We start from the raw sequence: 17743 nt of genomic DNA on the forward strand, positions 1-17743 counted from the left end.
GTATGAGAACAAAAGGGGCTCCAATTGATGTGTTGAACATAGGGTAGGAACCTTGGCCCTTAATTTTTAGAATTTTTCGGCAATTGTTATTGTTTTGGACACCCACGCGCTGCCGGCACGTGTGGTGGGGCGTGGGTTACTATAGCAGTGGGGCATTTGGTCCCAGTGCAATCCCTTAGTTGTCACAAGCGAGTAGGTGTGCTCAGATTTCAATTTGGTTATCGTTTGAGTCTCGAACGGATTTCGCCTATTGTGCGATTTTTGAGTTTGACACTCAAACTCACGTATGTTGTACCTTGTATTCTAGGATCGTGTTGGATTCGACGGATCGTGGATCGAAGTCCCGGATACTCCGAAATCGCAAACCCTAGGTCAAGATATGCCTTTAACTAATTAGTTAAGATTCTTAATGAAATTGTATGTGCTTGGAATTTTTTGTTCGTAAATTGGATTAATTTGTATGTGTATTAATGAAATTGTGCAAATGTCAAACCTTATTAGAAGTCGTAAGGCAGTGATGATTGCATAGAGTTCGCCTCCCCCGGCTCAGCCGTCATCTGCTGCCACTGCTCCAGCATTGATGGACCACTTGCCAGCTGGTCCCGGGGTGTCCCAGGCATCGGCATCATCAGCGTTATCAATGGCGCAACCTGTTAATGCAGACATTGTCATCGGCTTGGCAGCCTCCTCGATACCACATCGACAGACTTTATTAGTGCGTCGAGGTCACAACCAGGTATAGATATCCTTCAACTCCATTTTTTTTTTTGGTTGTAGTTTATAGTTGAATTTGTTATTTATTTAACGTTAATTTCATATTTCTTTGCAACCAAGAAGAACATCTGGGGGTCGTGTCGATAGTTGAAGACGGCGGGTGACCAACAGTCGTATCAACATCGGATACGACGAGCAGCATCAGGCTACACCAACGGCGGAATTGCATAGCTCATTGGCCCATGACATTGGTCACGTCGTTCGAACCCATTGCCCGATGCAATGGAAGTCTTGGAAAGTCATGCCTGACGAGAACAAGATGGAGGTGCGCAGACAGTTGTCGGTATATATCCTACCTTTTAATTGTTTTTCCTTCAAACCTATATATTTCTATTACTTAATGTATGTAATTAATTTATTGCAGACGAACTACAATTTAGAGGACCTCGACGACGAGTCGTTGGGGTACGTCAATAAACTCTTTGCTGAGAGGTACAAGCAGTGGAAGATCGACTTGCACCACTATTGACAGGACCCGCCTTGAATTTCCCGAAACCCGAGACGGATCCTGTGAAAAAGCCCGACATCACTCCGATGTCGGGCCCACTTCTAAAACTATATCCTTTTTCTCAAAAGGAATAAGGGCACGAGACTTTCTATCGAAATTTCGGGAGAGTCTCCCCTGTAAATTGAATATTCCCCAAATTCAACCTGCACAAAATTCACAATTTATATCCCAACAGGCAGTACGCACAATATAACTTCATGCAGTTCACATAAAAGGCATTCGGCCTTCCGATAATTCGAAGCAGACCACCAAGTACGCTATCAAGTCAATTAATACCTTAAACAAGGCAAACAATAAATTCAATCACACTTAAGAATGTCAGAGAAAATCCACTACATTTAATTTTCTCAACATCCAACATACGAGGTTTTAACCTCCTAACACAAACACATCTATGTCTGTGGCTGCACCTAGTAACATTAGGCTGCCTAGTAACCTTAGTTCTTCCTCCTAAGTTCCGATTTCCAAACATATACAATACCTTTATTCATCTCTCTGTTAATCACATAATCTCCCCATAAGCCGGAACTACCAACGCCACGTATGGGGTTTGTCAACACGCTGGATAACCTACACCACGTGTGACCTCAACGTATTATTACAATATCTCCTCATACGTCGGATCTACCAACGCCACGTATGGGGCCTGTCCGCACGCCAGATAATCTATGCCACGTGGGACCTCACAATCTTGTCACATAATATCCCCATACGCCGGATCTACCAACGCCACGTATGGGGTCTGTCAACACGCCGGATAACCTACGCCACATGCGACCTCAACATATTATTACAATATCTCCCCATATGCCGGATCTACCAACATATTATTGCAATATTCGATAATCCCCCACTCTAAAACATTAAACTAACATTCTAATCCCACATAAACAACATAATTCAACTAAGAATCAAGACCTATCCTTACGGTCATTTAAATCCTCCTGAGAAGGTGAGACTCCCCCGGAAGACTCACGGTCAACCAAGGGTCAAACTACCCCAAACTTGGTCAAACGGGCCCAAAGGGCCCACGACCTCCAAATTCTGATCCAAAAGTTCCTATGGATTCTACAAAGTTTAGGATACACGTCCTGCAAGTTTGGTCCTGATCGAACGGTCGGATCACTCTTGATCGCATAATTGGACGATTATTGTAAAACATAAACTTTAAGTTATTAAATCGGAACATCCGGGGCTTTGATTCACAATTTGTGAATTCCTACATGATCCTAGAAAAGCCTAGATTAACATATATTAAATTCAAGACAATCCAACGGTTCAAACCTATCGAACCCGGATAACATGCAATAGGCGATATTCGTTCAAGACTCAAACGGTGTTCAAATTGAAATCCGAGCACACCTACGCACTCGTGAGGACTAGATGATTACATCGGGACATAGTGCCCCTTTTTTACAGTGCCCACGCGTCGCCACATGAGCCGGCACCGCATGGGTGTCCAAAGCGATTACGCATCGCCTGAAAATCTCAAAACCACGGCTCCAAACTCCTACCCTAGGTATGACACCCCATTTGGAACCACCTTTATTCTTGGACGTACCCCAAAAACTGACCGGAAGTGGCCGGAATTGTGATCCCAAAATCGGCCGAAATCCAATTCGAAAATCGAGCTTCCTACACTCGTAATTGATGCAATCCTAACCAACCATCAGCTAGAGTACGAAGAATAGATAAAAATCCATATCTTGGTCACCAAAAATGGTGGCCGGAGGAGCAAGATTGGAGCCGGGGAAAACTCGTGAAGTTATGGCGGTTTTATTCGCTTTTCCGGCACTCGGAGTGGCTGTTGGCGACGGGGAAGGACCGGGGTGTCACGGCGGGGCTTGTCTGGGCCTCTTGGCACCGGCACCGAGGGCTGTGGTGGTTATAGGAAACAGCTACGTTTTCGCAGTCGGGGGAAGGGGACGACGACGCGGAGAGAGAGAGAGAGAGAGAGAGAGAGAGAGAGAGAGAGAGAGAGAGAGAGAGAAATCGGATTTCGCCACATATCTATGAACTCATCTCATCATGCTCTACACAACGGTACGAAGAATAGCCAAATTTCTTCCCAATCAAAAAGTCAACTTTAATCCTAATAAAATATTTTAGGGAGGGTCTTTTATCATGTTTAATTAATAATTAAACATTTATTTAGGACCAGGTTGTTACACCATTTTCAGGCTTTTGATGATCCGCATGTCGCTCTTCAAGAGGGTTGCCCGAATGAGCTTGAGGGGCGGGAGGATAGTTGGGCATGGCTCTGCGCTCATTTTCAGGCACTCGATTATGTGGTATTTTTTAATATTAATTTCAAAATTATTACATGTTTCTTACTAATGTTTATTTGAATTTTTATATTTCATTTCAATTTCAACTAATACGTTTATTTTTTGTATGACATAATAAACCCAAAGTCAATAAGGGCAATAGGAACAAGAAGACTCTTCTCCACCATTCAGGTTCCAGGCCCTTCTCATATAGGATGGATGCACGGCGACGGATAATAATAAAATAGTTTATATTCTATTTTTAATATGTCATTAATATTAATTTGTTTTTTTCGTACTAACATTTTTCTTCTCTTGTTCAATTTAGGAGGGGGGGTCCAAATTCCCGGAGATCAACGTCTTTGGCGACATTTATGTTCGACCTGGGAATAAGTTGGCCGAGTCCCTTCGTGTAAGTATTCTTTAATTTTAATTGTTATCTTACGCATTCAAGTTTCAGGGTTATTATATGAATGTTTTTAATTTATATTTTATGTTATGTTAAACAGACGACGATGGTGGAGAGGAGACAGTTGGTTCTTCAGGAGTCCGCCTCCCAACTTCCTCCCAATACTCCAATCGAGTCTGTGGATCCTCCACACGATGCTGGGTTTCAGATCTTAACGGAGACATTGGATCAGACTCTCGGGAGGAGGCCGGGGACATATTGTCGAGGGATAGGGAATGCCCCGTTCATCTTCGCAGTCAAACAGTCAGGTGACTGCTTTGACAGCAAAGGTGGCCAAGCCTCAAGGTCTGATGTCTGTGCTTCTGGAGTCCCTCGCACGGTCCGGAATTCCAGTCCCGCATTTTGATCCCTCGTCGACCTCTGAGCCCGTCCAACCCGAGCATGGCCACCAGACCTCTACCCCTGTGGACAATGTCCAGACCTCCAGGCCGCATTTGCCTGACCACCAAGTAGATTTTGGAACATTGTTTGATTATTTTTTTACTTTCATAATTGTATTTAAAACATTTCTCTTGTAGTATACATTTATATTATTTTATAGAATTTTTTGTTCTCTTCATTACATTTTTTTATTGCAATTTCATTTTATTACCAAAAAAAAAACCAAATTTATTTTTTTACAAATTTTTTTAAAAAAACATAAAATTAAAATTAAAAAATATATATTTTAAATTTGCGCGACGAAACTTTTTTTGTTGCGCAAATTCACATTTTACAAAATTAAAAAACGTTAAACTAAATTTTAAATAAATATATTTTATTCTTCCGCAACAAAGACTTTCGTCTAGCTAAACAGAAATGCACGACGAAGACAGTTTCGTCATGCAAATGTTGGAGACACGAATTGCGCAATGAAAACAAATCGTCGCGCAAATATTTACGAACGAACTGTGCTACGAATATAGTTCGTCGCGCAACGTACTCGCAACGAACCTGCTTTCATCGCGCAAAGGTTTGTGAGACGAACAATTGTGTCGTCCCTAACCTTTTGTGCAACGAAGGTTGACCGTGGCTTAGTTTTGCGTGACCAATGAAAACACTTGGTCACCCAAAGTCTTTCTTCAAGCTCTTTGCGCGACGAATTTTCTGTTTATTTAGGGTTAACACATCTTTGTACTTGTATAAATACCTCTATATTGGAGAAGAATAATAAGATGAGTGAATATGAGCGTATCTTAGCATAACTGAATATTTACCCTACTTTGTTTGACATGGTATAAGAGCCAGGTTCCTAACCTGTGATAACCTCTAACAAATTGAGAGTCGTTGGCATTCCTCATTCCTAACCCATCATGGGTCTTCACCTTGCTGTAAATCCCCGTTTCTCCTTTCCTTAATAATCAACATATATTTTTTATGCCTTAGCCATAATCGCACCTTTCTGCAATTTTACCCTTGTCTTTGTCCTTGCCGTGTTTATGTTGAGTCATTACCCTTTTTTTTTCTCTCTACCTATGCCTGATGCTACTTTTTTTCTCTTACTTTTCATCTCTTTATGAGCTTGCTTCATGTTAAAATCAAATTAAGCCCATGTTAGTTTTAGTTTCTTGCGCTCAAAGCTGAGCCTCTCTTTTAAATGTATACCATATGGGCAACACACCCCTTGGCCATTGATGGCGTGAGCCTCGTCACTGCTCACAGAGCCGTTGTTTTCCTCCGCAAGCCTCGTAACCGCTCACAAAGCCTTTGTTTTCCTCCGCGAGCCTTGTCACCGCTCGTCGAGCCTTTCTTTGACTATTCTGCCGATCACTGTCTTCTTCGACTGCTCTCTTGAGTTGCCTTTCCACTTCTTAGTTTGAGCACCTTATCTTTGTCTTTGTCTCTGATCATGATTTTCTCGGCTTCCTCCCTTACTATTCTCATTTTTCGAAGTTTTTTCTTCATGGGACAGCCGTATGCTACCACCTTCCCCTCTTGCATTTGTTTCTGCCATGAGACTGGCATGTTTGAGTCTCTTTACTATTATTTCAATTTCTCTTCTTTCAAATCTCGACCCTTTGCCAGTGTCGGATTTAATGGGGAGATAGATGCAACTTTATTTGGGTGCTGCAATTTTATTTTTTGGTGTTGCTTTCTCCAAATCTCGACTCTCATACATCGTCGGATTTGAGGGGGAGTGACACCGCTGCTTATCTATTCTGCTGTAATTGAGCTACCTATCTGTTATGGCTGATTCTTCTACATCTGAGCATCAGTCGGCTTCTGTTTCTTAAGTGCCACTTTTCTTATGGTTTCGACGACCCCTTCTCTTCAGGGGGAGAGGGGGAGTGAAGAGAAGTTGTCTCTGCAATAATGGAAGTATTTGTCATTGTTATTGCTGCTGACTACTATGTCCTTTGCTGGTGCCAGTACCGTTGCTCATACTTGTTAGGTCTCTTACTGGGGACAATGTTATTGCTCCTGCCTATTATGACTCTTGTTTGGGACTGTGTTGATTACTGTTGATGATGTCTATTATGTCCATGCCTTGTTGCTCCTGCTGGTGCCAGTGCCTTGTATTGCTGTTGTTGGTACCAGTATTGTTACTCCTGCCTGTTATGGTGCCAATATTATTGCTCATGTCTTTGCTGGTATGTTTCTGTTATAGTCACGCTCGTTGACCTTACTTTTGCTCTTGACTTTCTTTACCTTACCTTACCTTATTTTTTCGAGGTTTGGCTTTACCTTGCCTTACCCCATTTTTTAGGGTTTGGTTTCTACCTTATTTGCTGTCGTGCTCACAGGGTTTCTGTGTTCTGCCTTATCTATTTTCGTGCTCACAGGGTTTGTGTTCTGCCTTATCTGCTGCCATGCTCACAGGGTTTCTGTGTTCTGCCTTACCTATTGCCTTGCTTACAGGGTTTCTGTGTTCTGCCTTATCTATTGTCCTGCTCACAGGGTTTCTGTGTTCTCCCTTATCTACTGCCGTGCTCACAGGGTTTCTGTGTTCTGCTATGTGCCCTATTTTTTAGGGTTTGCTCTTGTGTTTCCGCTGCGAACTTTGCTTTAGTTTGTCACTTGTTTCACTTGTGGTTGATGAAAAAACATTCTCTACAATTGGTGCTTCTTAGGTATGGTGTTCTGTGACTCGCTTGTCAAGTTGAGTGTGCAAAATATCTTTGCCCAACTTGAGAGGGAGTGTTGGCAAGTCCTTACTTAGCTAGGATTTTGGTTCCTTATTTCATTAGAATTTTGGTTAGTTACCAATTATTATTTAGTCATACTGTAATAGAGATTTACTTCCTTTTGTAATTTAGATATATTTCCTATTTTATTTAGGGTTAACACATCTTTGTACTTGTATAAATACCTCAATATTAGAGAAGAATAATAAGATGAGTGAATATGAGCGTATCTTAGCATAATTGAATATTTACCCTACTTTGTTTGACAGTTATCTTCTCCAATCCAATAAAATCCAATGCAATCTAATAATTTAATCAGTTCAAATCATCAAACATGTTTTGTGTATGTATTTAAGATGCAATGATCTTTTCTTAATATGGGAGATTATAATATTCCGAGAAGAATTGCCTGCAATGATTGTGATGGGCGCCTACTACTTGAACACGCTTTTATCTTTCAAGACTTTCGCAGGCTTAAATTCATAATTTCATTAATTAATTGTGGTTGCTTTGCCGTTTCCACTTTTCCTCTATTATCTTTAGTAAACCTCCACCTAACAGTCATCAACTACTTTTCCTCTATTGCTATCATCTCATCATCTACTCTAGATCTGCTCTCATTCTTTGTTCCATCTCATAGTCATCAACTTCTCTCAGTTCAAACCCAACACCTCACAGTCATTTTCTGCTTTGTTACTCTCGAATCAAAACTACACACAGTTGGTATGCCTTTCCAATTATTTTCTTCTAATTAATTGTTTCATTTTTGAGTTTATTACCTATGTCGATTTTTCTTGTTCTTTTTTGTTATTTTTGTTCTGTGTTTTATTAAGGTTTCAGTGTACTTTGTACAAATTTAGGGCTTCGGTGGTCACTGAAATATTTTAGGGTTTGTCAGCCAGATTCGCATTTATAGTAGATTCTTTTTAGATTACGTACGTGGTTTGAAGCTATAGGCATGTTCAATCAGGCTACTCTGAATTGCTCAAACCGAGTATGGTTTTGCTTGAAGTGATCAATTTTTGGCATATGGATGGGTCTGATAATTCTTCAAAAGAACAAGGGTGGCATGTTCATTTTGAATCCAAATATTGTTAGTGTTTCTTGTGTTTTCTGGTTTCCATGGAATCTCAAAGCATATATGAGAAAGATGATGAAGAAAGAAAAAGAAAGAAAACGAAAATTACAGATAGAATGGATTGTTCTCTCACTGCTCTGCAGAATACCACAAAGGAATTTTTTTTCTCTTCATATCTATATAACCTCATAGGCATAGTGTATGGCATATTACCGTTAGCACAGTTAGCTGGATCCCTTACATCACAAAACGATCTCAGCCATACATCTAGCTATCTACTAGGATCATTACACGTGGCATTGTATGTTTTACAATCTTATTTAACTAATTCTAATCAGCTAGAGACTTATAATTTAACACTCCCCTTTAAGTCTTGAGCTGACTTCACTCCAAGCAAATTTCTGAGGTAGTTGAATCGATCCTTAGCTAGTGGCTTTGTGAAAATGTCTGCTAGCTGCTCATTTGTAGGACAATACACCAAATCAATAATACTTTCCTGCAATGCATCTTTAATGAAATGATACCTCTTATCAATGTGCTTTGTCTTTTGATGAAACACAGGGTTCTTAGTGATTGCAATTGCAAAGGTGTTATCACATTGCAATGGAGTTGCTTCAGTTTGAAGTTCTCCAAAATCTTCTAGGACGAACCTGAGCCAAATTTCTTGTGCAGTGGCTTCAGATGCACTTATGTACTCTGCTTCTGCAATAGATAGTGCCACACAGTTTTGCTTGACTAAAGCCTGAGAGAAGACACCACTTCCAAAAGAGAATGCATATCCAGATGTGGTTTTACTGTCATCAAGTGATCCTCCCTAGTCACTGTCATAAAAACCAATCAACATTGCATTATTGCCTTTCACATAGTCTAAACCATAGTCTAGGGTCCCCTTGATGTACCTACGCACTCTTTTGGCAATTCCATAGTGCTTGCTAGTAGGACAATGCATGAACCTAGCAAGAAGACTAGACGCATGCATAATATCAGATCTAGTGGCTGTGAGATACATAAGACTACCCACGATGCTTCTATATTGTTCTTCACTTGCAGCTCCACTTCCATCATCTTTAGTCAACTTCTCAGTTGCCACAAGAGGTGTAGTCACAGTTTTGCGCTCATTTAAACCAAACTTATTTAGTAAGGAATTTTCATATTTCTTTTGATGCGTGAAAATGCTTGAGCTTGTCTGAATTACACCCATTCCAAGAAATTATGAAGAAGGCCCAAATCAGTCATCTCATATACTTCTTCATCATGTCCTTTTTAAACTCTTACAGCATTTCTTTGCTACTGCTAGTGTACACAATGTCATCCACATAAATGGATACAATTAGGATGTCTTTGTCTCCCCTTGTCTTGATATACAGAGTTGCTTCACTTAAGCTCTTTTCAAAACCACACTGAGAGAAGTAGGCATCTATTTCTCCGTACCAGGCTCTAGGTGCCTTTTCAACTCATAAAGAGCCTTATGCAACCTATAAACCTTGTCTTCCTTGCCTTTGATCACAAAACCTTCTGGTTGATCTACATAGACCTTTTCTTGCAATACCCTATTTAGGAATGCTGACTTTACATGGAGCTGGTATAATTTCCAGTTCTTCTATGCTGCCAAGGCAATGAGAGTTTTTATAATGTCCAATCTAGCCACTAGAGCATATGTCTCATCGTAGTCCAATCCGGGTTTCTGAGCATACCCTTTGACAACTAAGCTTGCTTTATTCTTTTGAACTGAACCATTAAGATTTAGTTTGGTTTTATATACCCACTTGACTCTAATGACTGGCTTCTCAAATGGTCTATCTACTAACTCCCACGTGTCATTCTTTTCAATCATGAACAACTCATCCTGCATTGCTTTCAACCAGGATTCATCTTGGGCTACCTCTGCATGTTTCTCTGGCTCCACAATGCATAGATTAGATTGAGCAAGGACATCATCTAGTTTTCTCCACTTCAAAGGTGAGTGATCATAAGCTTAAGTATTTCTCTCATCTCTGCTTATATTATCTGAAGATTCTCGTGATGATGTTTGAGTAGTCAAGAAACCTAAGTCATTTGTCGAAGGACTTTTTTCATGTGGAGATGATGACTAAGATGTTGGTGAAGTAGCCTCACTTTCACCACCTTCAATTCTGAGACTACCATTGCTTTGACCTTCACCATTAAATGATGCCACATATTGCTCAGAATTCTCTTTCCAGTGCCAAGATCCCTCATCATCAAAGATAATGTCTCTTGATAAGAAAAGTTTCTTAGAGATTGGATCAAAGATTCTATAGCCTTTCTCACAAGTTGCATAACCAACAAACACTCCCTTAACACTTTTAGGTTCAAGTTTGTGCCTCAGTTCTGATGGAACAAGAACATAGCATAGAGAACCAAATATACTTAAATGAGCAATACCTGGTTTTCTTCCACTATAGGCTTCAAAAGGTGTGATGTTGTTCGAAGACTTTGTAGGGCATCTATTCAGAATATACACAGCTATGTGAATAGCTTCTGCCCAAAGGTAGTAAGGCATCCTTCTATCATGCGACATGGATTTTGCCATTTCAATCACTATTCTATTCTTTCTCTCCACTACTCCATTCTGTTGAGGAGTGTAAGCTAGTGTGAGTTGTCTCTGAATGCCTTCGTTTTCACATAATTGTATGAACTCATAGGACAAGAACTCTCCTCCTCTGTCACTTCTTAAACACTTCACTTTGTACACACACTGCAACTCTGTCATAGCTTTAAACTTTCTGAAACAGTTGAAGGCATCATACTTATACCTTAGAAAATACACCCATGTCATCGTTGTGAAGTCATCAATGAGTAGCATGAAATACTTGTTTCCTACAATAGACTCATTTCTCATAGGACCATACAAATCAACATGAATTAGCTCAAGAGGAGCATTGGCTCACATTGCTTGATCTTTTGGAAACTCATCTCTATGTTGTTTTCCATATTGACAACCCTCACACACACCACTGTGCTCTTCTAGATGTGGTAAACCATGCACCATATCCTTGTCTCTTAACTGCTTAAGTCCTTTAAAATGCAAGTGACCTAGCCTTCTATGCCAAGTCCAGGTGCAGTGAGCAACACTTGTCTTCAATGCTATTTGATACTCAGGCAGTAGAGATTGAGGATAACATCGATGGAGGATAACATCTATTCTTCTTCATTTGAACTCTGATGATAAGACAACCTAGTGATGAACTATCAAAAACATTGCATATTCCTCCTCCAAACAGTAAGAAATACCCATGTTCATCCATTTGCCCAACACTTTGTAAATTCTCCTTCACACCTGGAAGATACATCACTTCTCTGATGAATTTTCTACCTCTACTTGTGTTTATAACTAGGGTACATCCACAAGTGCATCTATTGGCATTTGAACCTTTTCTGCAACATTTGTCCTTATATCAACAAGAAGATCCACATTTCTAGTCATGTAATTGCTACAACCACTGTCAATGTACCACTCTCCATTTATCTTTCCCTCATTAATTGTACTATTTGCAAAGAATAGATTCCCTGCCACCTCCATTTGATTAGCACAATTTTCCTTTTGCACTGTCTTACCTGCAGTACATTCTCTAGCAAAGTGACCAAATCTGTCACAGTTATAACACTTAAGCTTCCCCTTATATTTGTACTCACCAAAATGAAACTTGGAGCACACTTTACATTGTGATTTTATAGCTTCTTGACTTATTGACTGTGATGAGTTCAAGTTTTGTGCAGAGCTAGTCTGTCGAAACTTAGATTTTGATTCCCATTGTTTACTGAGACTAATCAAGACCTTTTGAACAAGCCTCTCATTCGAGAGAGTCTCACCATATGTTTTCATCTGATTAATCAACTCATTCAATCGTGTAAGATAATCAGATAGAGACTCATTATCACGCATTCTAGTGTATTCAAATTCACGTATCAGATTTTGAAGTTTTATTGATCTAATGTGGTCAACACAATGATATTCTCCATACAACAGCTCCCATGGCATTTTAGCTGAGTCTGCGTTGGTGATACAAGGGAAGATTTGATCGGAAACTGTGTTTTGTATGATACCCAGAGCTTTTGTATCTTTCATAAAGATTACAGCTATTTTCTCATCATCTTCATCTTCTGAATTTTCCTTAGCTTTCTTTTTCTTCTTTGAATCAGGAGTCGTAATTCCCTTTTCCACCAGATTCCATCGCCCGTACGACTTGAATATGGTTACCATCTTGATTCTCCACAACTCGTAGTTCTCATCGAAGAAGATCGAAGTTCTTACTTCTGAACTTCCAGATCCAGCCATTTCTGATCTCAGATAAACCAAAAACAAGTTGTTTCAGGTCAAAAATCGAGCTCCAACAACCTTTGCAGAACCTAGAGAGAGCTTCGATATGACTCAATCGATTTCACAGTTCAAACGCCCAAATTCAGATGATCGAACCTGGCTCTGAGGCCATGTTAGTGTTTCTTGTGTTTTCTGGTTTCTATGGAATCTCAAATCATATATGAGAAAGATGATGAAGAAAGAAAAAGAAAGGAAACGAAAATGACAGAGAGATTGGATTATTCTCTCACTACTCTGCAGAATACCACAGAGGAATTTTTTTCTCTTCATATCTATATAACCTGAAGGCATATTACCGTTAGCACTCTTAGCTGGATCCCTTACATCACAAAACTATTTCAGCCATACATCTAGCTATCTACTAGGATCATTACACGTGGCATTGTATGCCTTACAACCTGTTTTGTTTTGGCTGAGTTGTAGTTGACTTCTTTGAGTCCTTGTTGAATCAGATTCCTGCTTTGTACAATTTGTTTGTAATTCAAATGTGTATATCGTTTCTGATCTTGTAGAATTGAAATAGAATTATGATACAAATTTACCCTGTTTGTGTACATGTTGCGTGCAAAAAAAAGCATCATAGTCCGAAGCTCCAGCCAGTAATGGAAGAAGACGACGGCAGCAGCAAATATCCTGGAAATGAAATCATCAAATCCAATGGTGCTGATGCTGGGATCTTCGCCTCTCGCACCTCTGATGTCCGCTGGAGCAACACCGCCGAAGGCCAAGGTTCCAACGTAGGAACGAAACTGGAAGGTGACGGTCACAACTTGGGCAACATCAAGTACAATATTAGTGATAATACGATTACCGCACTCAATGGAGAGTCAGATGTTGGGATGTTCATCTTTCACAACATAGGTTTCTACTGGAGCAATGCCAGCCAAGGTCAAGGTGGACGTGAAGGAAACAAGGGCTTCCTCAAACCCAAAGGTATTTGTCACAACATTTGTCATAATAACATTAGTGCAGATAGATCCACAAAAGTTAGGTTAGAAAACTTTGGCAACATCCAATATCACTGCAAGACTACTTGTACTGCAGATGGCAAAACAAAAGGTGGCTCGAGCTCCGCCCAAGGCCAAGGTGGCGGTGGAGGAACCAAACCCAAAGGTGATGGTTACAACATTCGTGGCAATAACATTAAAGGAGATGGAGATAGGAAAGCGTTTCACAAGTTCGGCAACATCGAATACAACTTGAAGACAACTAATACAGAAGATGACGGCAGCACCAGCCAAGCCAATATACGTAGAAATACAATTACAGCAAGCAATGGAGCCTCATATGTTGGGATGTTCAACTTTCACAACGCAGATGTCTGGAGCAATGCCGGCCAAGGCCAAGGTGGCCGTCAAGGAAACAAGGGCTTCCCCAAACTCAAAGGTATCAGTCACAACATTTGTAATAATAAAATTAGAGCAAATAAATCTACAAATGTTGGGTTACAAAACTTTGGGAATATCAGATACAACTGCAAGACTACTAGTATATATGGATGGTTGGGTTTTGTAGGCTTTTGGTATATATTCCAGAATTTCGTTGGCCCTATGTGGTTATGAATGGAGGTATATCGTAAGAGTTTGATGTTATTTGTCGAACTCCTCTATATTAATTTGTATTAACATTATATGATTATGGTTAGCAGTACGGTAGACATGAGTAAAACCTTGCCCGTGACTTGATCAGCTAACAGATTCTTATTTTCTCCACTGTTCCTGTTTGTGTTTTTTGACAGGCTCAAAAATAAATAAATAAATAATTAATTAATTGGGGATGTGCTTTTGTCTGGCAGTATGAAATTAATCTATATACCAGGAATATTAGGAATTAGTAGTGTCACCAAATAATATTATGAAATTAATCTGTTGCTAATTAACCTGGGAATCTTAATGACCAAAAAGAAAAAAACATGAAGTAGGGATTCTTCCAACCTTGTGGACTTTGAGAAACAACGGACTTTCATGTTCACATGATCACATCCTTCGCATGCTCATGCATGTTAATTAGGGCTTTTTTTAAATTACATGTAAACTGTATCAAACAGAATTGCATTAAAAGCATTATATATACAGTCTCGATCTCTTGGACCACAGGAGTCCAAGAGATTGTGGTCACCCACCGTTGGATATTAATCCAATGGTTCAAAAAAGTTTTTTAAAAGGAATACAAGAGTGAGTGAACCGTTGAATTTACATCCAATGGTGAGTGACCACAAATCTCTTTGACCCTTATAGTCCAAGAGATCAGGACTGTATACAGTCCCGATCTCTTGGACCACAGGAGTCCAAGAGATTGTGGTCACCCACCGTTGGATGTTAATCCAATAGTTCAAAAAAGTTTTTTTAAAATGAATACAAGAGTGAGTGAACCATTGAATTTACATCCAATGGTGAGTGACCACAAATCTCTTGAACCCTTGTAGTCCAAGAGATTGTGGTCACCCACCGTTAGATATTAATCCAATGGTTCAAAAACTCGGTCATGTTAAGGAAACTGCTAATAACTCGGTCATGCATTGCAAAGTGGGCTTTCCCAGCCCGGCAAAATGAAAAAGGAAAATACTGAATACGGTTTGAAGCCCTAATTTGCAAACTCCACATTCCCAAACTAATCAATGTTGGACAAGGAGGACATCAGAACTTCAGATCTTCAGAAGTGTTGATGTACAATCAACTGTTTCCTCTTGAAGAATACATTATACGTTAACTTAATCCTATAGAATGTCACGAACAATGCGCAATTTTCTTCCCCTGGCCAATATTCGATGCCAAGAGTTTGTTCCTCAATTTTTAGCCCCATTATTGTCTAAGTCCATCCAAGAGAGTCAAGTGGTATGCATGTGACTCTTGTTTGACAGAAAAATAGATGAAATGTGGAGCAAGTTGACGATGAGGGGATATTGGCTAAATTAAATCATCTTGATGCTTAATTTTCTAAAAAATCAGGGGCAACCTGATTTTCCATCGATATATCCGTGTTTTGGACTACCGATATTTTCGAAATCCTCAATATTTTAGACCTTGCTATTGAGAACATAGTGTTAATAAGGCATGGCACTATTACGTACCTAGTTTTTTAGACGTGACATTAACTATAGAAAGTCCCAAATTTTCCCCCAGCAAGGGCGAAGCAGGCTGTGGCTCGAGGATAGACGAAGCAGGCGATGGCTTGAGGACAGACAAAGCAGGCAGCTCGAGTGGAAAGGAGGGCACGAGCAAGAAGCCATGGTATAAGTTTTGGTAAAAATAAATAAGAGAAAGGAAGGGAGATTTACTGAATCTGAATCTTATTTCTATATTTCTTTCTTCTTCTACATGTCATAATTATATTAATGCTGAGTAAGTATTGTTTCTTCTTGTCTACGTACATATTACATGCCATAAGCTTTATTTCATCTTGTTCTAGCTTCTTTCTTTTCTTTTCTTTTTTTCTTCTTCTATTTTTTTTTTTTTTTCTTTCTATAGCCACTACCTTTTATTTAATGAGGAGTAAGCAAAACCAAAAAAGAGAGGAAAAGCCAAACAACATAGAAAACAATAGAAAAAAGGAGACTACTTATTCATAGATTAATTTGAACCTCTACTGGTTTTGTCTTTGGTACTTATATAGGCGCAAGCCTGCTTGCTTCCCATTACAATCCTTATAACACCTAGAACTTGAGTTCATATCAAACTCTGAGTATTGTTATGCCACTAGGATTCCATAACTTAAGTAGACCCCTAATTTATTTGACCTCGATGATGATTGCATTACATAATGATTTAGGGTTTAGTATGGAGAGAAATTGATTTGCAAGGGAATTGGAATGGCTGATTAAGTATGGGTAGGGAGGGAAATCATTTTTGGGAGCCATAATATATAAATGGACTAAAATACACATGCCTAAAAATCCAGGCAGTGAATAATCAAAATTTAAAAGTTCAAATAGTACATGTACACATATCTCTAAAGTTAACGCGAAAACTTTTTTTTTTCCCATGCGATTTCATATCATGTTAACAGGTTCTGTACAATATTGATAGGTCTAAATTCATATAGTAATTATGTACATACCTAAAAGTTCTTCTGGTATAGCAAATTGAGAAATAAATTATTAGCGGAACAGCCAATGGGGTCTAGCCCAATGAAAAGGGCTTTGATTTGTAGCACAAGATCCAATCCAATCCACTCAAACCAACCGATGCATTCCAATCCAATCCAATTTTAATCAGTTTTGATGATTTGGCATATTGAATTGCATGTTCCGAAACCGATTGGATCGGATGATGGATTTTCTTGTGAAGATCCAATCCAATCTAATCTAGTTAGTTTCATTCTTATTTTGCTCATTAGGTAATTGTCATTAAGAAAATTATGAATATTTTAAGTAATTTGATGGAGTTATTTTTAATATATTATAAATCAAAATAAAATTTTTTTTTTCTAGCATTTCGTTTATATTTCACATTTACATCTAAAGTATTTGATTATATTAAACTTGACAATAAATATTGCATATTTCATTATTATTTTTTCCATTATAAAAACCGACATCCAATTCCAATCCAATCCAACATCCTTCACATGTGCTCATGCATGTTAATTAGGAATTTTTTAAATTACATGTAACTGTATCAAACAGAATTGCATTAAAAGCATTAAATATATATATATATATATATATATAAATTCATGTTAAGGAAACTGCTAAATAGATTTGTAATTTGACAAATTATTCAAAGGGAGTGGATGAAAAAAAAAGGATGGAAATAGCTTTATTCTTTTGCTTTTGCATGCAATACGCATGAGTATTAGGATGACTATTAGGACATTAATGTTACGTTTAATTATGAAATAAACTTTTATTAATTATTCAGTGCAAATTAACTCGGCAAAATGAAAAAGGAAAATACCCAATGCGGTTTGAAGCCCTGATTTTCAAAACACTCCGCCAGTTCCCAACCCAATATTCAATGTTGGACAAGGAGGACATCAGAACTTCAGAAGTGTTGATGTACATTCAACTGTTTCCTCTTGAAGAAGAAGAATACATTAATTATACGTTAACTTTAATCCCATACAGAATGTCCCAACTTTAGCAATGCGCAATTTTCTTCCCCAGGGCTAAGTTCTAAAATATCGATGGTTTCCGAAAAGGGATTTTTATAGACATGTCACCTGAACTTATGTCTCAGTTTCAATTTGTCACCTTAAAGAGAAAT

The 17743-nt window shown here is 38.9% G+C and overlaps 1 protein-coding gene across 6 annotated transcripts; it reads left to right on the top strand.

Moving 5' to 3' along the window:
* On the top strand, positions 7641-14232 carry LOC109946440. Of its 6 annotated transcripts, XM_020554194.1 has the most exons (5): positions 7641-7845; positions 10066-10159; positions 12362-12651; positions 13115-13472; positions 13584-14232. In XM_020554194.1, exons 4-5 carry the CDS (start codon positions 13142-13144, stop codon positions 14099-14101), a joined length of 849 nt encoding a protein of 282 aa, XP_020409783.1. In that variant the 5' UTR covers positions 7641-7845; positions 10066-10159; positions 12362-12651; positions 13115-13141; the 3' UTR covers positions 14102-14232. The 6 variants fall into 6 exon arrangements, with proteins under 6 accessions (XP_020409783.1, XP_020409782.1, XP_020409785.1 ...); XM_020554193.1 differs by lacking the exon at positions 12362-12651; XM_020554196.1 differs by lacking the exon at positions 10066-10159.

The sequence above is a fragment of the Prunus persica genome, chromosome G1, assembly GCF_000346465.2.
Source record: "Prunus persica cultivar Lovell chromosome G1, Prunus_persica_NCBIv2, whole genome shotgun sequence".
NCBI lineage: Eukaryota > Viridiplantae > Streptophyta > Magnoliopsida > Rosales > Rosaceae > Prunus > Prunus persica.